We start from the raw sequence: 23,704 nt of genomic DNA on the forward strand, positions 1-23,704 counted from the left end.
AATTTTCACAAAGGCTGTAGAGTATCTGTCAGTCATGCTGCCAGCCTTCCATGCTGCCCTACATCCCCCTCCTCACCTCTCCCTCTAAGTTAGCCTCTACTGGCTACAAATATTAACTCTTTATTGGCTTCAACTAATTTTAATTATGCGCTTTGAAATCGTGAAAAACTGTTATGTTCTCCGTTGCAAGCTAAATTAAAATTCCTCTTTGGTTTCTTGATACAATGAAAAATGCGATAAAAATAAGGAAAATCGTTTAGAAAGCTAAGTCATCAAACGATGCAATTCTAAACGACTTAACGCAGCCTCAAAAGTTATAATTAAAATGGAAACTTTTTAATAATAATTTTTTGTATAGAATTTTCTAGCTATTTCAAATGAGTTTTTCATAGCAAAAGATTTATAATTGAAAATAAATATAAGTAAATTAGAAATATAAATATATATAAATAGAATTTTAAATGAATAAATAATTAAATATTAATAAATTTTTAATTAAATCAGAAATGTATAAAAATAATAATATATATTAATAGAAACCAATTAAATTTAAAATTAATAGCCATATGAAAAAATCTAAAAAAAATTAAATAAACTATAAATAAATATTAATAAACAAATAAAATAATAAATTAATAAATTTATAAATAAATCAAAAATATAAAATTCAAAAAAATATTATAAATGAATATAAATAATTTAAATATAAATTAATAATAAATATAAATAAATAGAACTTAAAATGAATATAAATATTTAAATATTGTTAAATTTATAAATAAATCAGAAATATATGAATATGAATAAATAAAAATTTGAAAAAAATAATATATATATAAATATAAAGAACATAAATTTCAAATAATTATAAATATTTAAGAATAAATAACAATTTATAAATTTTTAATAAGTAAATAATTATAGTTGTATGAAAAATTCAAAATAAATTTAAATAAAAGAATAATAGGTATATTATAAATATAAATATATAATTAATAATTAATAATAATTTTTAAAAATAATGATAATAATGATAATGAAATAATGAATTAAGTATTATAAAATAATATAAATTGGAAAATATAAAAAAATTATAAACATAAAGTTATATTAATATTTCTATAGAAGTATATATATATATATAATTATTATTTTTCAATAAATAAAAAAAATATTTCTCTAAAAATATTTATTTAAATAATTTTTTATTTTTCCAATGTAGAAAAAGGATATTTCTTATTAAAAAAACTTCAAAACAAATATAAAAATAAATGATAGAAAAAATTAATAAAAAATATAAGCATTTTCAGGCCTTAGCCCAGTTGAGCAGAACTTTCGATTTGGGCTAATGCAACGGGCCTTTGGCTAACAGCAGCTTTACAGCTGGGGAAATTTGCGAATAACAGCGCTTGTAAAATATCCCTCGCGTGGAACGCGCGTGGCCTGATAAGAGGCGCATCGCAGGCTGACTTCGAGTTAGTTGCCAGCGAGCAACCAAACGACATGGACGTGCAGCAGAAGCCCCAGCAACAACAAGGCAACTGACAACTTTTGAATGGACAACGGTCAGCAGTAACCACAGCCAGCTGCAAGGCGCATCACTGCATCAACTTCAAAAAACACACAAACAAAAATTGAAGTTTCCGTTATTTTGGTTTTTTTTTTTTTTTGTGCTAACTTTTGAAGGCTGTCAGCCAAGTGAATGACTCTTAATTGGCAGAATTGAAGTGCAAAAAAAGTAAAAAAAAGTGCATAAAACAAGAAAAAGAAAAAGAAATAGAAAAAAGTTTTTTTTTGCTGTTAAATTTTGCATTTGTTACTGTGTCAAATATCAAGCATATTGAAAGTGTGAGTGAATGCAGTAGTGTGCGTGTGCTTGTATGTGTGTGTGTGTTTGTGTGTGTGTTACGTGTTGTGCATGTGTAAGCAGACGAATAGCGCGAATGACTTGGCGCGCTCAAAAGTAGGCAACGGAAATGCAATGCACTGAACTTGGCTTGTGAGTAAGTGTGTGTGTGTGAATCTTTGTGTGTGTGTCTGAGTGTGTGCGTGTCTGAGTGTGTGTGTGCCTGAGTGTGTGCCTGCTCATATTCATGCTTTTTTTTTGTTCTTTGTTTAACTGAGTCTGAGACAGTTATTAATGATTTGCTCTACATGTAAAGCAGCTCGAGTCCACCCACCGATACCCATAGAAACATTACTGCCAACTGAGTAACCTATGCTGCCAAATAAACTTTAAGCTGGCTCAAAACAGCAGCGCATCTAACTGCCAACCAGAAGAAGTCGAAGAGAACAACAAAAAGCAAAAGTTTTTTTTTGCCATTTTTTTTTTTTGTTTGTTCGTTTGTTGAGCAAGTGCAGAACAACAGACAAAAGTCGCCAACGTGTTCACAATTTCGTTAGAGCTGACGCCCGCCCAAATTGGAGGCCGTGTGGTAAGTTGACATTTGCATTTACATCTCTCGTTTTGCCCCTCCCTCGCCCTCTGCCCCACTCATTTGGCGAGTGCACTTTTAACAGCGTTTTGTTCGTACTACACGAGCCAGCTTCAAACGCCGCTTGATTTCTAAGTGCATCTGCATGTTGGCATGTGTTCGATGCGCTGCCTCTCGCTCACACTCGCTCTGTGTGTGTGCGGTCCTGGTCGGGGTCGGGGTCGTTATTACAAGTTATGCGCTTTGCCATGCCACCAGCAAAGCCAACAAGCCAACAAGCCAACAGTCTAACAATGCCAGGCAGCTGCTACCAATGCTGCTGCTGCTGCTGCTGCTGCTGCTGTTGCGTGGCAAGCGCCAAGAAAAGTCACGTTGCCAATGGCAAATGGCAACTTCGAGTTGCTTAGCCAAAACCCGCCTCGCTCTGCACTCAAAACAACAAACTATATGTGAGAGCAAGAAGCAGAACTAAAGCGTATAAAAGCTAATTTTCTCACACACACACACACATATATATAAATATATATATAGAGTGCCATCTCTGTCACACACACAAACTCTGTTCACTGATAGCAGTTGGCAAAAGTTGTCAAATTGCACGCTGCAGCGACGCAGCGACGCAGCAGCCCTCATCAAGCCAAGGCCAATAATTGTCATTTACGAGCAGAGACACAACAGACACGCATACGTACATACATCTGTCTGTGTGTGTTGCACTTTGCTGACCAGCAGAAAAAAGTAATGCCAACAATGTGCAAATCGAGCTCGATTGACGACGCTTCATAAACTGAAAGAAATCTTTCATTTTGCTGAAATCACAGAGAAAAAAAATGTATTAAAATTTATTCTTCAGCTTGAGCGACTTTGGTTGGAATTTAATAAATAACTCGAGTTAATTTCTAAACAATTGAAACAAATAAATCTGTCTCACTCCATATAAATAAATTCATAAATAATTAATGCAAAGGCGTGAGGCAGCGCCGCAGCTGAGTCAAAGTTTGATAAGTTTTGGGCTCGGGACAATTCGTGGCACAGTCTCTAGCTACTGCCCCGCTGCGGCGCTCTAGTTAATGCTGGCGCTGCTGCTCTGCATACAAATCGAGCTGCCTGGCGTGTCACGCGTGTCACGCGTGTCACGCGCGCCACAATCGCTCTGACCCTGAACGACTCTTGCTGATGACTTTTGCGATAAGCCTTCGATTAAAAACTCGCCCATTTACACTGCACAACAAGTGTGCGAGACTGTGACACTGCCACACTCGGGCGTGCGTATTTCGCCCAGTTCTGGGCAGCCATTTCGCCGCAGAGTGTTATCAGCGTTGGCTCGTCCTTGCCAGCAAAAGTTGTGCCAGGCAAGTTTTCCATCTAAGTTTGCTTTTCGCTGCTCTTTCACGATTTTCCTTTGAAATTGTTTTCAGTTTTCATTTGCTTGGCGCCTGCAAGTATGCAACGCTCTTCGTCTGGCCTTTCGCCTGCTTTCGGGCCGCACGCGTTTTATTTCTATATTTTTAATTAAAAGCTTAATTGGCTGCCACACCTTTGAGCAAATTAATATAAAAAAAAAAACGATTGCGTAATTAAAAGTAAACAACAAACAACATATTTGCCGCTGCTCTTTTATATATATAGAATATATATTATATATAGCTATATATATTTGCCGAGATCTTTCGGCTCGATAGCGTCACAGCCACAGACACGCCCCACACATCTCGACTCGTTGACGCCTCGTCGCAGTCCGCACAGAAATTAAAAACTTAATGGTCTGGCAGGCACACACACACACACACACACACACTGGCACACACACACTGACACCCAACTCATATGCTCATAGTGCTTAGCATTAGGCTCCAACAGCTTTGCTGGCAAACAGAAATTCGTAGTACGAACTGAAGTGCGCGTGGGCTTAGCTTAGTTCAATAGCTATGCAAATATTGACTGCTTCGCTCTACAGAATACATTAAAACGTTAAACGTTCTCTATGATAATTACAAAACGGCTAAATATTCCATATTTAAATATAGTTCTACTCTTGCTAAATAGCTTAGCCAAACGAGCAGAAAATAAATAACCTAAAGAAGTATCTCAGACAAATTGATATGAGTAAATACATTTACATATACATCTATATATATATATATATCCATATATTATTATATCTATATGATTATCTCTTTGTTTCAGCGTATTTATTACATTATCTATTCTCATTCAACCTCAGCTCGTGCGTCATCAAAATCTGTTTATTTAATTCCGATTTCAAAGCACTCAAACTTGAGTTTATCTATTATAAAATGGCAAATCTTGTTGAACATTTCAAAATTCAGATGTTATCGATAACCTGAATAACTATTCAGTCAATGTTATCGATATATTCACACCTTTTTAAATCCTTCTCTTAGTACAACGAGTAGAGCAAGCATTGAAGTCGAACTGAATTCTTCTACTCTACGCTACTTATGAAAAGCTCTCAATACTCGTTCATGTTGGGAGAAGAGTATATTCGTTTTGCGCCATGTCCGTTGTTCGTGTGTTTGCACGACTGTTCGTCCGACTGTCTGTCCGTCCGTCCATCGATGCATCGGCCTGTTCGTGCATCAACCCGCCCCTCCATTCGTCCTTCTATTCCTCCCACCATCGGTCTATTCATCCGTTCTTCCATCAGTTCGTCCGTCCTTCGGTTGATCTATCGATGCGTGCGTCCACCCGTACGTTCATCCGTCCGTACTTCAGTCCGTCTGTCGAATGAACCGTTCGTCCATTGGTCCCCTCGTCCATTCCTCCGTCTATTCATCCGTCTGTCCTTACGTTCGTCTATCCGTCGTTGGCCCGTCCGCTCGTCTGTCCTTCCTTCCGTTCGTCTATCCGTAGGGCATGGGGCATGGCGTAGCTGCATACACTATGTCTGGTAAGCCAGAAATGCTTTTATTGCAGGTGCTGTATATATATATATATATATATATATATATATATATATATATATATATTTATATATATATATTTATATATATATATATATTTATATATATCGGAGAAGGAACTTCAATTTTGAAATGTGCTTAATTAGACAAGCTACAAGGAAACTTGAGCCTCATAAATATATGCAGGTATATATATATATATATATATATATATATATTATATATTATATATATATGTATATATATATATATATATATATATATATATATATATATATATATATATATATATATTATATATATATTTATATATATATATATACCTGTATATATCTGCATATATTTATGAGGCTCAAGTTTCCTTGTAGCTTGTCTATTTAAGCACATTTCAAAATTGAAGTTGCTTCTCCGATTTCTGGCCTGAACAATGCTTATCAGTGCGAGCTGAAGATCGAGTTTGTATTAGAGTCGTAGATAGACGTTTCAATAGACTCTAATCTGATTTATGTTTCTGTTTGAAGCACAAGACACGAGTCGATGATTAGAAATACATTCGTTCATGTAATTCAGATGCCTTAAAGCGTCTGTCTTAAAGTCAACATTTCCACTCGCTGCTGCGGTATTTATTGACTTGAGTTTCCTGATTTTCCGCCTTGCCCAGTTTCGGGCGGGCTATCTGGCTACCGTACAAACTTAATTTGTGCTTTGGCAGCGTGAGAATGTTCGGCTCTGAGCTATTTCCTGTCGGTCCTTTTGTGTTCCGTCCACAGCTCATTTTGTGTGTAAATTAAAGGCGGTTCAACAATTTTTGGGGACATTGGCCAGCTACAGCTGGGGCTACCCGCTGTCAGGCACACACACACACACACACACACACACCATGGATATTCATCTATGTCGCACATCGTTAAGCGCTGCCAGTTTGACTTAATTTGCGTTAAACTTTTTTGTTAAACATATCATTCGGCTGGCAGGCGCAGCAAACAGACCAAAAACCAAGCAAAACACACACGCAACACACAAGCGACGCGGGAAACATAAACAAAGGCATTAATCATGCCAGCTCAGGGACCAAATACACACACACAGACACATATATATAAGCAGAAGTTGGAGAGAGAAGGAGATAGATAGGGGGTAGAGCTGTAGCTAGGCAAAGTCTGTATAGGATTTGCTTAGCTTCGCTTTATGTCTATCAACCTCAACTCTCTCTCTCTCTCTCTCTCTCCCTCTCTCACTCTGCATTCATATATGACAAACAAGTCAAATTCCATATAAGAGTTGATTATTTGCATTGATCAGCATTGTTATCGTTTATCGATTATCGATAGACTGACTTCGATAGACCCAAACAGGGCTTGGTCGTGGCCATGTTTTGTTGCTGTTGCTCTCGCAGCTTGTTTATTTAACAAAATGAAAACTTTTGCCCCGAAACTAGACCGCAATAACTGTAAGTGCTCAGCAAACAGTGTGGCCAAAGCCCAAAAACTAACAACGCCTACGACAAGTGTAGCCCACACACACATACAGATACATAGACAAATATATATATATCTATATATTTACCTGCCCCCGCGCCTCCAGCCGCCTGGCCTTGCCGCGCTCAAATCATTCGTGTGTGTCGAGCGTATCCCAGGCTAGCAAATTATTATGATAATCGCTGGCATAACTTATGCCACACATTTTTACAATATGACAAGGCTGACCCGTCGATGCGTGCGATTGCCATTGCCGTTTGGCGTTGGGGTAGTCGCACCTATCGAGTGGCAGCCACATGGTGATGTTGCCGCGCCGCGATTCATTCAGTCACTCTTTCGGGCAGTTAGTCCGCCCGGTTGGGCTTAGTGGGTTGGCGTCAGCGCTTGCCTTGGGGAAATTAAGTTTGTGTCATGTTTTGTGTCATTCAATCTCCCCAGACGCTACACAGCCAGCAGCCACCATACGGCGTCTGCGTGATGTGGGCCATATGCAAATGGCTTAAAGTGTTGCATACTTATTCGCGCCACAACTGCAAGCTGCAAGTGCTTGGATAAGGTGGCAGCCACGCTGGAGCATAGATATAGATCAGCGCCAAACGAATTCACTTTTTATAGTCGATTTAACGTTCAGCACCTGCAAAATTATAATCAAAATAATTAAGGACTAAGAGCTTAAGGATACCACTGGGACTGCTTTGCCTGCTCCTCTAGGAGAAACGCTGAAAGTGGGCGGCGTTGCACGGTCAGCTCTGATTGGGAAATTATCTATGCTGCTGTCTCAATTATTGCTTTAGACAGGATGAGTCCTCTTCCAAACATACCCTTTTCACCTCGAGAACGGGTATAGAAAACTCGTAAGAGCTCTGTTCTCTATTAAGGAATTTCGATTATAGATGGGTCTTCAGAGAGTTTCAAGCAAATTTAATAAATATTTAGTAATATATATAATGGGGAAATATACATATAGTCTGTGTATTTATCAGCCAAATGAGTCATATTGAAAACGAGGCATCTCTAGGTTACATGTGTATACCTCAAGCTATGGCTTGCAAATCAATTATTTATATATATCAATTTATTTATATATATATATATATATATATATATATAAATATATTTTTTTTTTCTCTTTTTATTTATATATATATTTTTAATTTTTTATTCATTTTTTTTTTTAATTTTTTTATTTTTATGGGTATAAATTTTTTTATTTTATATATATTTTTATAATATATATATTGTATAATATAACAAAAAAAATTTCTTATGCCTATTTTATTTGAATATTTTTATATATGTTTACAAAATATATATAACTTTTTATATATTCCTTAAGCTCTAAGTCTATAATCAGATTTACCTAAACTATAAACTTAGCTAGCTAGAACGCATAGCTGAGTCCTTAGCTTAGATTTATTAGCACTATAAGATTAGATGGGGTATTTTGTAGTCGGATATTCAGTAGAAGAATTTCGAGCTTAAACTTTTTGCTAGAATACTCAGATATTTTCCATCAATATGTAATACGCAATGTGCTGATTACTTATATACATATACATATGTATATATATAGATGTATTGATATAATGATATATTGAATATTAGCCTGGAACTTGCTTGATGCCTGGCTGGGTGGTTGGGTGGCTGGGTGACTGGCTGAACGTCACGGGCTTCTGGTTGGGCAATTTATCAAATATCTTATACGAAACTCTGTCGCCTGTCAGCGTTGATTTTAACGCTTAGCGTGCTGGCTGCCTCACTCTCTTGCGGCCTGTGGGCTTGGCAGGCGCGTGTAGCGTGTCGACTGCGCGAATATTAAACACACCTGTTGCCAGGGCCTCGGGACGCGTACGCTGGCTCGTACGTGCGCTGCGCGGCGACATCGTCATTTATATATGACACATGAGGTGTCGTACCCCAGCCGCAACTGCCAATTGCAGAAAGCTAACCGAACAGCCACCAACGCCCGCTTGCCCCTCGCACCATGCCACATGCCCCACGCTCCACTCAAGTGTCGCCACACTTTGAGGGCGTCCTGACGCACAATAAAATACAAATAAAGTGTCCTCGTCAGGCGAGTGTGCCACAAAATGAACATTTGCTAAGCGTATTATTTTTATTGCAGCGTGTTGATTGCAGCCTCTGACCAGCATGCAACATGTGTCATCAGCAACAGCCACAGCCATAGCCATAGCCAACAACAACGGAAACTGCCTCGACATCTGCTCAAGCACTACAAGTGCTAAAAAACTCTGAGCCAAACACCAAAGTTCGTTAGACCTAAGCAGCGCCCCCAATAGAAGAGACTTTCAACAGGCTGCGATTGCAGCGGCAGCTCAAGCGAGCCACTGCCTTACACCAGGTAATTCCAGGTAAGCATACGTATCATATATATGTATATATATATATATATCTGTATACTAATCCAATGTTCTAATTGCACTCAATTCAATTTCCATTAATATACATTATTCATAAGCTGCAGAACTTCAACAAGTTCAACATCTCGTTTTTTCCTCTGCTCAGTCAACGATTGTCGCTTGTCAACACTGACAACAACAACGACAGCAACAACTGTTTTCATGATTTTTCGACATTTTTTGGCTTTTTCAGGAGTGGCTTGAACTGAATTTCGCATTGACTTTGAAGAGATTTCCGCAAATATTAAACTCAAGTAGATATAGAGACTTTCTTACGAACTTTCAACCACAAATCATTCAGCTCAAATTAGTTTATGGAATATAGAAATAGGATATGGATATTGGATATGAATATGGGATATGGATATGGGATATAGATATTGATTTGGAAGACGGATATGAGGTATGGAGACAGACATGGCTGTGGATATGGCTATGGGATACCGATATGAGATATAGATATGGAATATGTATTTGGGATATGGAAATGGAATATGGATATGGAATATTGATATTGGATATGGATATGGGATATGGATACGGTATATGGGTATGGGATGTAGGTATGTTAAATGAGATATTTGTATGGGTATGGATGTGGATATGGATATGGGTATGGATGTGGATATGGGAATGGCTATGGGTTATGGATATGGCATATGGATATGGATATGGGATATAGATATGGGATATGAATATAAGGTGGATAAGGGAGTTGGATGTGGATATGGAAATTTAATATAGGATATGGATATGGGATAAGGATATGGGATAAGGATATTAATGAGGAATACGGATATGAGATATAGAGATGGATATGGATATGAAAATAACTATAAGAAATGGATATGGGATATAGATACGTTAAATAGGGTATGGATACAAGATATGGATATGGGTATGGCTCTGAAAATGGCTAAAGGATATGCATATGGGTTATGGATATTAGATTTTGATATGGATATGGGATATAGATGTGAGATATGGATACGGGATATAGATATGGGCCATGAATATAGGGTTTGGATAAGAGATTTTGATATGGATATGGATATGGGATACGAATATAGGATAAGGATATATGATATGGATATTGATATGTAATAGGGATATGAGATATGGATATAGATATGTCGGTGGATATGGCTATGGGATATAGACATGGGATATGGATATATGCGATACGGCTATGAGATATGGATATGGATTTGGGATATAGATGTGAGCTATGGATACGGGATATAGATATGGGCCATGAATATAGGATTTAGATAAGAGATTTTGATATGGATATGGATATGGGATACGAATATAGGACAAGGATATTTATATGGAATAGGGATATGAGATATGGATATGGATATGGGATACCAACAATTCCATACGTTTCGAACCGACCTCGACTAGAGTTTCGCAGGGGCTTAATGACAGCAATTAAGTCAAATATTATCTTCCGTAAGTCCCCGCTTGCCTCTCATCTGTCGCCCCAGCTTGGGCACACAGATTATCGCATCTCTGGGCATAACTAGTTTGTTCCGTCCTTTTGTAGGACAGCCACTGCTTTGGGGCATCGCTTGGCAAACGATTCGCATTCGATTTGAACATATTTTAGAGGCCGCAATTATTTCCAGCATTTTATTTTTATAGCTCGACGTTTGCTTTACAATTTGCTTCTATTTTGTTTCTGTATTGTTTCTTCTTTTTTTTTGCAATGATTTGATTTGCGCCAATGGCTATCAAAGCGTCAACTGTTACGAGTCTTGGGCATTCGGCGCTGATACTCTGATTTGTATGGATGCTTCCAGCTTCGAGCTGCCAGCTCCTGCGAGCTCCTGCGAGCTCCTAGCTCCCTATCCACTTTCAGCTTTTGTTTTTATAGCAAAGTGTATGCTTCCGTTTCCGCTCGACTCTGTCGCTCTCCCTCTCACTCTCTCTCTCGTTCTCTTTCGCTCTCTGACGATTGTTGTTGCTGCTGTTATCTGCGTTCTTCATCTCAATGGCTTTGCCGTTCCGGTGTTGAGGGTCGTCGTCATTGTTGTTGCTGCTGTTGTTGTTGTTGCTTTTGTTGCTGTTGTCATCGTCGACATTTAAATTACATAGCTTCGACATGGTAGAGGACCCGCATTCATTCATGAGCTTGTTCCCGCCAGATATTTTTACACGCAATTTCTTTGACTTTGCCGCCTTTGTTCGCTTTCTTTACTTACACAAATTAAACTAGAATCTAACTGCGCATACTTCAAGGCTTAACACATACCAGCACACACCGCCACTCCCACACACCCACCCACTACCTCCCCCCCTCCCCAACAACAAAAACACACACATAGAGGCAGATAGACATATGGAAAAAATCTTCAAAAATCGTCAGAGCAAAACTATGATAACAAGGCTATACAACACCGAAGAGGATCCCGCCTATTGCTCAGTCATCTGGGGCGCGAATCTAACCAGCAGCAATGACCTAGTCCTGGACACCACCACCGCCACCAATGCCACCCACATTTTCGCCAACGACTTGCGCGACGACCTATATGTGGTAAGTGAAATCTGTTCGCAGCTAAGCGAGGGGCAATCCTACAATTAGCATAATAACCACATCAAATCCCAGCAGTAAGCGACAGCAAATCGTTCGTTCCGTTTCGTTATTTATTTCTAATTATTATCTTGCTGCTGAAAGGGAAAAAATTACATATATTTTTATAAAATATCATTAATTTCATTTCAACTATTTATACACATAGAACTTTTTGCAAAATATTGTGTTTATTACTAAAATTTAATGCTCAGTCGCACTACTATTTTAATGAACAAAGCTGCATTAAGAAAAGTTTACTTCCTTCAAGTGCTTTTAAGCTCCTTTAAGTACTTTGGCTTTCACTTTCGTTAAGCTTTTAGTATGTTTAATCATAGTTATAGCAGATTCAAGGAGAAAAGTAACTTTTTACTCAGCTTAAGTTTGGTGCAGTTTCATGAGCACAACTGTGTTTAAAAATATATTGAATTATATACTGTAAATGGAAATATATATATAGTGATATCTGAGCAAAGAATAGAGAGTTATATTTTGATTGAGCAAAGAAAGAATATAAAATTGATAAACAAAAAATTGTTAAAGAATTAAAAATATACGTATATCAAAAAAAAAATATATTAAATTACATAAAATTATATGAAATTATTTTTCTACAAATAATAAATATTTTTTATATATTAATTTTTTATATAAGTATTCAGTTTAATTGAAACAAGCTTTTCTTTTTCCTGTTATTTAATAATAACTTGCTTAAAAACACTTTAATATTAGTATAAAAGAAGGATAATAAACATAAAAATAAATTTAAAATTTTTTTTAACTTTAAAAAAATTAAAAATGAAAAGAATATTAAATGTTATAGATTTATTTTAAAAAAATTGTAATTCTTGCTATTTTATAACTGGCGAATAGTTCCACGAATTAAAATCATATTCGGTTTTCTCGCATTTCATATTTCTGTTTTTTTTTTTTTTTGGGTTCAATTCAAACTGTTCTTTGAGTAACAATACTTTGCGTTGGATAGAGGCTGCTCCTGCTGTGAGCAGCTGCGCTGCGAGCTGTTGCCTACTTTTACAGCACAATACGCATGTGCTTGTGTATGTGTTTTTTTTCCCCCATCTAACAGTGGGAGCAGGCTATGTGCGTTATGAACAAAGTCTCATTCAAGGCAAACGCGAAATAACTCATTTCATAGCACAGCACGTGCAAAAGTTTGCTGCTGTTGCACTAGATGCTGTTGTTGTTGCTGTTGCTGTTGTTGCCGTTCAAAAGGTGCTTTGTGCACAACTTTCGCCCAAGGCTGTAGAAAAGGCGAACTCAAGTGAACTGGCGATGCCTGTCTATCTCAGTGTAGAGAGGGTGTAACAAAACCAAAATGAAACAACAGCAGCACCACCAGCAACAACAACAACAACAACTACAAGAACACAGCAATAAGAGGAAAACATAACAAAGAGCAAAAGCAAAAGCAAAAGCAAACATGCTAAAAAGCATGCAAAACATATTTACAATACGAAAATGCCAACCCACTTAGTGGTAGACGTGCAAAAGATAGAGCGAGATAGACATAGAGATGAGATAGAACAAGAACGACCAATGTAATATATACATGTGTGCGTGTGTGCGTACGTGTGTGTGCATAACAAGTCGCAAATAAAAGTGTCAAGTTGACTATTGAATTTTTATCTGTAGCAGCCCATCCAACTGGGCAACAATGCGACAGGCATAACTGCAAGCACGACAGAGATGGACTGAGCAGTGGACTGTGTACATGAGCAAGAAAGTAAATGCAGCATGATTTATGAGCTTTGACGATTTTGTTTACCGTTCTTGGACTTACGCAGCAAACGGGAAAACAAGGCATATTCGTTTCATGAGCAGCAATTTTGCTAAAAATATATTTATATATAAAGTAGAAACCTTGCTTTAGTGATTTCCAACATGTCAGTAACTTATTGCTACTGAATTGCGAGCGAGCCTTGTGCAGTCAGTTATAGCCGCTAGTAGTGTGCCCATGTTTGATTTTTTATTCTATTACCATTATTACTTTAGATTGGCTTCGTTTCGTTCGCTTAAAACAATTTTTGATATCCTTTTCTTCTCGTTCTTCTTGTTTTTTTTTTGGGTGTTTCGCAGGATGTGGAGGACCCCCGCACCGAAGCACTGCGCGAGTACTGCTATGGGATCATCCTGCCCATCATCTGCGCCCTGGGCATCATTGGCAACGTACTCAACCTAATTGTGCTGACCCGACGCAATATGCGTGGCACCGCCTACATCTACATGCGAGGTAAGTGTTGCCTAAAAGCCTTTCTTACATACATATACGAACATATCTACACGGCTATTCTATTTCATTTACTGTCTAAAGTTGCGCACTTATTCACTGAATAATTGCCAATTTTAGTTTCATTCACTTAAAATGCCGATTTCAATTGCCTGCAGCGCAATTACGATAACTCGGCACAGCTTGCCATGAGACAGCGAGCAAAAATAAACAGCAAATCAGAGCGCGCTAGTCGACTCGAAGATACCCTGCACAAAATACGTGTGCCAAATGTGATAGCTCTCGGTAGTAGAAACTTTTAAGTTTCGAACTGAATGATATGATATATGATATATATATATTTAAAATATTTAGTATATATAAAGTATATACAATATATAAAAGTTTCAAATTTCTTATGTTTATAGGATATTAGTTCTGGTTAGGCATATTTGAATTTGATATGCATTTAAATTCCATTTGGGTTTCTTAGCACATACAAAAAATTCTTTTTTCTGAGAAATTGCTATTTTTATACAAATATTTTCACACTTATTTATATTACTAAAGAAATTAACCTTTGACCCTGCCCAATCCCAATGACCTGGCAACTTCAACAAAAATGACAATAGAAAGCAATATGTGTGTGTGTGTGAGTGTGTATGAACTGGCGCTGGGGAACCTTATTTGATTAGGCAGCCCTCGGAAATTTATGTAAAGCCTCTAAGCTCTAGAGAAAAAGCAGGGAACACGGCCAGCATTGCGTCGAAAAAATAAGAAGGAGCAGTGCGTAAAAAGACAATGGAAACAGCTCTCTGCGGCAGAACGAAGACTAAATACACTTAACACTGAAGTAGGGCTGGGATATAGACAGATCAGATGCGTATATCGAGATCGAAAAGGCAAAGAGAAACTCATATCTCGAAGAGTTTGTCCAGAGAGCTCAGTGATCCAAGTGAAATTCACTTGGCAGAGCCAGGCAAAAGCTGACTGTTACGACAGTCATCTACACAGATCTAATCTAATTGGCCTTATCGCGTTGTAAATGACTCGCTCGAGGCGTTATGCCTCGCCTGCCGCCGCAACACGTGGATGCTGTAAGCGCGTTAAATAATGCTGAAATGTATTAGACAAGTTGTTAAATGCTCGCAAGTAACTGGCTAAGCTGAGGCTCTCGTTTGCCCTGGGCTGCCTAATTGATTAATGCGATGGCCGACAAAAAATGAAGCATGTCAACGGGCGCAGCGTGTTGCCAATTCCGGCGTGCAATCAGTCATGCGGCGTGTGGCAAGGACTCGAGCGGCTCACATTACACTCAGCACAGCACACAGGAGGAGAAGCAGAAAAAAGAAATTTATAATTCAATTAAGAGTCTGTGCGCTCTCTCCTCTCATTTTCAATTTTAGACACAATTTAAAGCGAGAGCTTACGCATTTAACTGACAATGCAACGCAAGTATCTTTACGTTTCGGCTGCTTAACTGACTGCGGTCGGGGTTGCTCGACTACTAAATACCCGGAACCAGAAAAGACTTGTGCTACAGAGTTGAACTGCTTAAAGTACGAGTTGAAGCATGGGAAGAAGCAATAACAAGCAAACGAGCTGTGGTCGGGAGTGCTCGACTAGTTAATACCCTGAATCGGCACTAACACAGAGTCAAGCTGATTTCGAAAATACTTGAACTGCTAAAAGTATTGTATTAGGATCTACATGTGAGACCTTATTTAGGTATTATACTTTTTTTTGAGGGAGAACACCCCGACAGAACAGACAAACAGATTGGGCTGAGCACTCTGGACTGCAAATACTGCGCAAGAATATACATATATAAGAGACGTAAATGTACTTATTTTTGTGGCCAGGCCACGTCCGTTTCTGTCTGTTCCATTAACTCGAGCTCAAATGGAATTAATAGTATTTCCACAAAGCTATTTTCTTCAACTTGTTTTGCAATCCGAGCCAAAAGCCTTCGAGATAAAGCAAATAGCTGATTTGTTGCACAGTGCGTGGCCTGCAGGTGTGGCAGGTGGGGCAGGTAGCTCTGCAAATGCGAGCATAAAATGTGAAATGTAAAATGTAAAATGTAAAACGCCTCAAATGTACGACGCATGCGATGGCAACATAATTGATTGCCTTTTGGCTGTTGTGTGGGCGGCGGAAGATGCGGTGGCTGTTAGCTGATAGGTGATGGCTGTTAACTGGAAAACGGAAAATGCTAGATGGCTGCCACTTACAGGTTTTTTCTTAGTCAAGCAGCGGACGGGCTGCCGCCGGCCTGGACGAGGCTGGGATGAATGCAAAGTGAGGTCCTTTGCCTGAAATATCACCAGACTCAGCTCGAGTGGCAGCTCGCAGTAAATAAGTTGAATCGCCGTGCAGTTGCCAAGTTGGCTGGACTGGGAGGGTGTAGGAGACAGAGGCAGAGAGCGGGAGCTGTTGCCAAGGCCTGCGAGTAATAATGACCGAAATCAGAGCAGTCATTTTATTAAAATAACAAAAATATTTTGCTGCCAGCAGCCTTTTTACGACGCGCTTCGTTGCCATTTGTCGGTCATTGCCTTCGTATATTTGTCCGACTTGCTTTATGTGTATTTCTCTATCAAGCTGGGGAGAGTGCGAGTGTGCGTGTGTGTGTGTGTGGGAAGCCTCTGAAACTGCCACACATAGGCGCTGGCCTAGTCAAGGAAGCGCCGAAACGAAAGTTATGCACTTGGGCCTTAAGAGAGGGCAGAGTGGGTGAGAGGGAGGTGAAGAGATTGACCCTTGCCACTTGCTTTATGACCCACAAGGGAACAGATCCGGAAAAGTTATCGACTCTATCATAAAATGGAGCGCTCAACTTACGAAAAGTAAAAGCAAAACATTGTCACACACCAAAAACCAGTGAAGACAGCTTTAGACCTTTAAATCGTATTCCTATTATCATGAACTAGATACATATGATTTTAAATGGGCTTCCAATCTATATACTTATAATTAGAATCATCTATTAGAGCTATCAACAATTCATTCAGTATTATATGCATATGCCACAAGATATATTGAGTAATCAAGAGAGCAAGTATCTCTCAACATAATATATTTTGATCTCTTTGGCTTACTTACCTGAATTACCACTGTAAAGGCAATAATAAGAGAAGTTGAACAATTCAAAAGCAAAAGATATCAAAGCTTTCAGCAATAACAAGCAGTCGGGCGTGCTCGACTAGTGAATACCCGGAACGAGAAAGGACTTGTACTACAGACTTGAACTGCTCAAGGTCGATAAGAGAACGAGTTGAAGAATGGGAAGGGAAGAAGCAATAACAAGTAAACGAGCTGTGATCGGGAGTGCTCGACTAGTGAATACTCTGAATCTGCTCTAACACATATTCAAGCTGAAATCGTTTATACTTGAACAGCTAAAAGTACTGTATTAGGATCTACATGTGAAGCTTCCAGTCTTACTAGTTTCTATACTAGTTTCCAATATATATAAATATATAACTCGATCTATTTTATTCCACGTCTACAACTGCGCCACAGTCATCGACAAAACATACTCATTGAACTCTTGACCTTGTTTGATCACGAAGCCACGCCCATCACAGGACCCCGTTTTAAATCTATAAAGCTAGATTCCACATCGTTAATTGATTTGCATATTCAAGCAAATAATTGAGCAGCTGTTGAGGCGCTCGCAAATCGAAATTATTCAGCAGCTGTCAGATTATTGGGGCTGAGCTGCGTCGCTCTGCTTAGCATTGACATATTTAACGTCTTGCCCCATTTCGAGATGCCTTTGAGTGAAGAGCCGTTAGCACTAAGCTGACAATCCTTTAGACACTACAAACAACTCACGTCGCCTTCGACAGCGCTGCCAAATGAACAGATTTGTATAAGTTGCGCTTATGTGACGAGAGCTCATCACACAAAAGTGACATTTATATTGATGTGCCATCAACCCAATTAGAACAACAATATAAAACAAGAGGATGTGTGTGTGTGTGTGTGTGTGTGTGTGTGTGTGTTTGCATCACAGGAAGTCATATATCCCGAATTAAGCTTTGTGTGCACGGCAATTTGCGGCATGAGAAGAGCGGGTCAAATGGACCCACACGAGTCGAGCATATAAGTAATAATGTAATTATAGGGCCATAAACAAGTCGTAAATCAATAAACAACGTTAGCACACGCACACGCACTCACACACAGTTGCTTTCGGCCATAAGTAGAAATTACATATCACAACAAAAACTGCGGCCAACAAATCAACTAACTGTGCCTTAGTCGCCACTGTCCGACTAGCAGATACCCTAACTTACGATGCGAGCTGCACAACTTGTCTATACTCATCAAAGTGCTGAATCTCCAGATCGATATTTATCGATAAACGAGAGTAGTTTAGCTCTTACGCCTACGCTTCATAATATTTTCCAGCTACTAATCTAGTTCATATAGCTTACAACAAGTCGAAGGATCGATATTTATCGGTACTATATAAATATCGATAACATTGTCATCAAATATCTATCGAAATCCCAATTATATATATCATATCTTACATATCCAGTTCTTAGACTAGTTCAAATTGATATAAAAAATTTAAGCTGTAGATCGATATTTATGGATAATATAAAAAAATTTATATTTGAGCACAAATATCTATCTAGCTCCCAAAAGTATATATTACATATCAAATATGAAATATATCTAATTTTCCGTGTTTTTTATATCAAACTGAAAAGCCTACGCTTAATATCCATATTTATCGATATTTATCGATATAAAAGAAAAGCGCACAGCAAACTGTAGTATGTATATACATATTAAAATAAAATGTTTAAATATCTTTGAATATGTTTCATAAAGCTTTACTAATTTTCTAAAATCGATACATATTCTATAAATCGATACATATCGAAATTATAGGGTAATTATAAACATTTATACTATGCATATATAATTCTTAGAGACTTTCAAGTTTATTAAATTAAGGACTTAATATCGATATTTATCGATACCATAGATATTAGCGCAGGATATTACTTTTCTTACGATTCACGTAAAAATATATATTTCACGTCTGTAGCTCTTAAAGAAACGATGATGCATATATCTAGTTCTTAGTGTTATCGACTTAGAGTCAAGCCTTCAGATCGATATATCATAGTATAAGCTAAGCTCGACATCTTAAAACGCAATTGACTTATCTTTTGTAAAGCCAGAGCTGAAGACCTGCTCAGGCTGTCACATACATTAACCCAAAACAATCCCAGCTCGCTTACCCATTTTAAATGGGCTCAGGGTATATAGAAATTATTTATTCCACAAGAAAAATAAATAAATAAAAAAAGAGGAACGTTAAATTAACGAAATGAGTGAGAGAGAGAGAGAGAGAGACAGGGAGGCGGGGGGAGGAGTACGCAACGAGAGGAACAGGAACTCGAAGCCATTCATTCTCGTTGAAGTCGGTTGGTCTCGTGTTTCGGTTGCTTCCTGTGGCGCGCCACTGTCGGAAGCGGCGCCATAATTATGCCATAAACTCAGCCATAAAACTGCTATAATGTGAGCTTTGCACACTTCCCGTTTCGTTCGCAGCCTACTCGACTGCCGCACTGCTTGCCATTGTCTTTGCCATACCCTTTGGCATACGCATGCTGGTGCACAAGGATCGCGGTCAGTGGGAGGAGTTCGGCCCGGCCTTCTACACGGCTCACTTGGAGCTTTTCCTCGGCAACGGTTGTTTGGGTAAGTGACCATTCGACTAACTATTACGCAAAAAAAGCCCATCCCCAAGAGTCGAGTCGCACTTGAGTGTTGAGCAGAAATATAAAAGTGGAATACGTAAATATTATAAAATTGATAACAATTATCTTTGAAGCGTGTGCGACTAGCAGATACCCTACAACGAGCTATAGAATATATATACACTTATTTACTTAAGTTTAATTTATTTATTTATTTACTTAAAACGAAAGATGGACTTTTATTTTTATATAAAAAAATGATATAAAAATCTTATAATAGTACTTTATCTATACAGACCTAAATTTTAGAAAAAAAAAATTTTGGAGCTTAGCAATTCGGTGTTATTCTCTAGTATTTTCTAGTATTTTTAGCTTCTAGTAGTTTTGTTAATTTTTAGTATTTATTGTTATTTTGTAATATTTTCTAGTATTTTCCGGTTTGTTAGTATTTACTAATATTTGCTTGAATTTTGGAGTATTTTTTATTATACTTTGTTCTTTTATTGTCTAGTATATTATTTTTTTAATATTCACTAATAATTTCCAGTATTTTTAATATTAGTTTCTTATATTTTCTAGTATCTCTTACATTTATTATTATGCTCTATTGTCTTTTATTTTGTATTTTCTTATATTTTCTTGCATTTTCTAGTATTTTAGTATATAATTTATTTAGTATTTTTAGTATTTAGTATTTTTTAGTCTAGTATTTTCTACTATTTTCTAGTATGTTCTAGTTTAGTATTTTCTTATTTTTTTCTAGTATTTTCTATATCTTTCTTAATAACACTGCAAATTATAGGCTGACCAAAGAAGAGTAAAAGCAAAAAAAAAACGAATTGCAATGAAGCAAAAGAGATTAGAAATCTAAATTTATTCTTAACTTGGCTATAAAGCTACATTTATGCCATTTAGTTTGAGATGAAACTTGATTCAAATAGTCGCCTCCTGTTTGTTGACAATGCTTGAAGCGTAAGCTTCAATTTCGAAGGAATCCCTTGACCCGACCTCATCCAAAGCGTAGACCAAGGTCTTGACCGAGTGGCTTTAAATTGATAGCTGAGCTTAAGGATGTCGACGGCCACTTAAATAGCTGAGTGTTATCGATACCAGAAACAGGAGCTAAATTACAGCTATCGGAAGGAGTCTCACTACTGTGCGACAAATTGTAACTGTATATAAAAATAATCTGTTGCAGGCGTTGGTGTCATGATGCTATTGGTGCTGACCATCGAGCGCTATGTATCCGTGTGCCATCCGGGTTTCACGCGCCCCGTGATGGGTCCGCCAGGGTGAGTATGGGTGGGCCGGGTTGGGTTGGTAGCGCCGTAAGCGCCGACTAACATTTGCCGTTTGCTGTTTGCTGCAGCATGGTCGTCTTTATCACCTGCTGTGCGACCTTCATTATCTACTTGCCGAGCATTTTCCGCGGTGAGCTCATCAAGTGCATGATGACCACGAACAACGTGTACGTCTATCTACGGCGGGACAACAACATCTATCAGCGCAGCATCTTCTATTCGGTGTACAAGATAATGCTCGAGGTGATCTTCAAGCTGATACCGACCGTGTTGATTGCCGGCCTCAATATGCGCATTATGCTCGTCTATCGTCGCACCTGCGAGCGCCGTCGCCAGATGGTGCTGAGCCGCGCTACCTATGTGAAGGACGATGACCCGCGCAAGTTTGCGGAGGAGCGACGCCTATTCCTGCTGCTTGGCAGCACCTCGATCCTGTTCTTGCTCTGCGTTTCGCCAATGGCCATATTGCACATGACGATTGCCTCGGAGGTGCTGCCCAGCTTCCCGTTTCAGGTGTTTCGGGCACTCGCCAATCTGCTGGAGCTGATCAACTACTCGATGACGTTCTACATCTACTGCCTGTTCAGTGAGGACTTCCGCAACACGCTGATGCGCACCTTCAAGTGGCCGTGGCTAAAGGGCAAGCTATGCCACCAGGTGGATGAGGTGAGTGCCACTCCGCCAGCAACGGCAACAGCAGCCGTTTGTAATCCAGTTTGCCCGACCATTCACACAGACCACACAGGCCATCATGGGTGTTCCAATGGTGCGATTCGAAAAGGTGAAAATGCGTAATCATCACATCACCACCACATCCGGCATTGGACGTTCCAGCAGCTTATAGTCCCGGCCCAATACTCCCCAATCCTCTGTGTCCTCGCCCACACGCACTGCCACGCACACCTCCTCGCCCTCGCCCTCGCCACCAGCCTCGCCCTCACCCTCGACCGCCGTATCCCCATCCCCCTCGCACTTGCCTCCTTCATCGCCCTCGCCCGTATCGTCGCCCTCGCTCACATGCTCGCCTTCGCTCACATGCTCGCCCTCGCTCTCGCCAGTAACCACGCCCATAACCATACCAAGCCCACTTCTCCCGTCACCACGTCACACCGCATCGAACGACAGCCCGCAAGAGGCTTAAAAACGCAAAATCGCCTCGATTTGCCTATGATTACAACATTATCACCTAGCCTACTATTTACCCATCTAACATCTACCGGAATATCCCAACTATTTGCAATATACGTAACCCTCTCAACGTATCTAAAACTTTTCATCTCTTTGATCCATACGAATAGACTTTAGCCCGACTATAATCCAGACAGATCCAGCAACAGAATCAAGTTTCCAGTGACTATATCACTGAGTTTCCCCATAAGCCTATTTATGCTAGGGTCAAGCACCCTAACACCCTAATATATTATCATGACAAATTATTGGTATTGTTCAATTTTGATGGTAGCCAGTGAATTTCCAAGCAAAACTTAATTAATTTACGCAGCTCTACATTTTTTTTCAATATGAATATGAATATTCGATACAGGTCAAAAAATTGCAAGTCAAAGAATTTAGAGGAGGAGCAGAGGATCGGATGTGAAGAGAGATCCGTCGAGTTAGTAGAAACAGACAGAAGTTGGGAGTAAAGCAGTTGAGGAAGACATTGAGGAGTTTAAAGCGAACAAATTTGGAGATAAGGTGAACGAATCGAGAAACTAAGCCGAGCTTAAAGCAGAAGCCAATCAAAAAACAAACGACAGAGATTGAGAGAAGGCAACTATAAAGATGATATGATGTACGAACCTAGTAGTTGAGAGCCGACAGAAGACAGTTTCCAAGAACTGAGATCTGGGATAACAAGACGAGCAGAACGAAAAAAGAGATCCAAGAAGTCAAACAGTTTCAGAGGGAAGAAGACAGAAGACAGTTCGCAGAAGTAGGAACTAAAGATTTTAAGGGATAAAATAAATTTGGAGCTAAGGTGAACGAGCTTAGAAACTAAGCTAAGCTTAAGGCATTAGCCGCTAAAAGATAAACAGCGACAGTAGAGCAAGAGAGAAGATAGAACAGAGAGAGAACAGATTATAAACCAAGCCGAAGGGGTTGAGAGGGTTGGGAAAGGAGATTCATAGAGAAAACTTTGAATGAGATCTGAGAGAGCCACAATGAAGTCGAAGCTTAAAGAAGCGAAAAGAGAAAGATAGACAATTGGGTAGACAGACAGACAGACAGATAGACTGAAGGGTAGACAGACAGACCGACAGAAGGGGGGACAGACAGAAGGGCGGAAGAATTTAGACATAGAGCGCAAGATGCGTTGAGTTGAAGACAATGAGAAAAAGCGAGCCACAAGATATATTTTAAAGAAATCCACAAGCGATATTTTAAAGAGATATATGAGAGCAGAGAAATAGATTAAAGGTGAATGAATAAAGCGCATTTGAGCTAAGTCGACAGACACAAAGCCAGCTAGCGATCCATGAGATATGGCGAGAGCAAACGGAAGAGCTTAGCTAACAGAAAACAAAAAAAAAAGTATCAAAATGCATTTAATTGGAGCGTCAAAGCATTTAGATGTTATTCATTAAACATAAAAAAAGAAAAAAATCAAAAAAAAA

General features: G+C 38.8%; 1 protein-coding gene across 6 annotated transcripts; it reads left to right on the plus strand.

The window, feature by feature from the left end:
* Positions 1 to 1,491: 1,491 nt before the first annotated feature.
* LOC111593049 (probable G-protein coupled receptor B0563.6) lies at positions 1,492 to 23,704 on the plus strand. 6 transcript variants are annotated; one of them, XM_030224265.1, is made up of 9 exons: positions 1,492 to 1,565; positions 2,166 to 2,435; positions 8,963 to 9,209; positions 11,479 to 11,796; positions 13,930 to 14,083; positions 19,640 to 19,789; positions 20,987 to 21,080; positions 21,158 to 21,755; positions 22,388 to 23,704. In XM_030224265.1, the coding sequence occupies exons 4-9, from the start codon at positions 11,602 to 11,604 to the stop codon at positions 22,403 to 22,405; spliced, it is 1,209 nt and encodes a 402-aa protein (XP_030080125.1). In that variant the 5' UTR covers positions 1,492 to 1,565; positions 2,166 to 2,435; positions 8,963 to 9,209; positions 11,479 to 11,601; the 3' UTR covers positions 22,406 to 23,704. The 6 variants fall into 6 exon arrangements, with proteins under 6 accessions (XP_030080125.1, XP_023161389.2, XP_030080122.1 ...); XM_023305621.2 differs by lacking the exon at positions 22,388 to 23,704 and adding an exon at positions 21,826 to 22,023; XM_030224262.1 differs by lacking the exon at positions 22,388 to 23,704 and having other exon boundaries at positions 2,163 to 2,435; positions 21,158 to 21,963.

This window comes from Drosophila hydei, unplaced genomic scaffold (assembly GCF_003285905.1).
Source record: "Drosophila hydei strain 15085-1641.00,03,60 unplaced genomic scaffold, DhydRS2 tig00000426-arrow-arrow-pilon, whole genome shotgun sequence".
Taxonomy (NCBI): Eukaryota; Metazoa; Arthropoda; class Insecta; order Diptera; family Drosophilidae; genus Drosophila; species Drosophila hydei.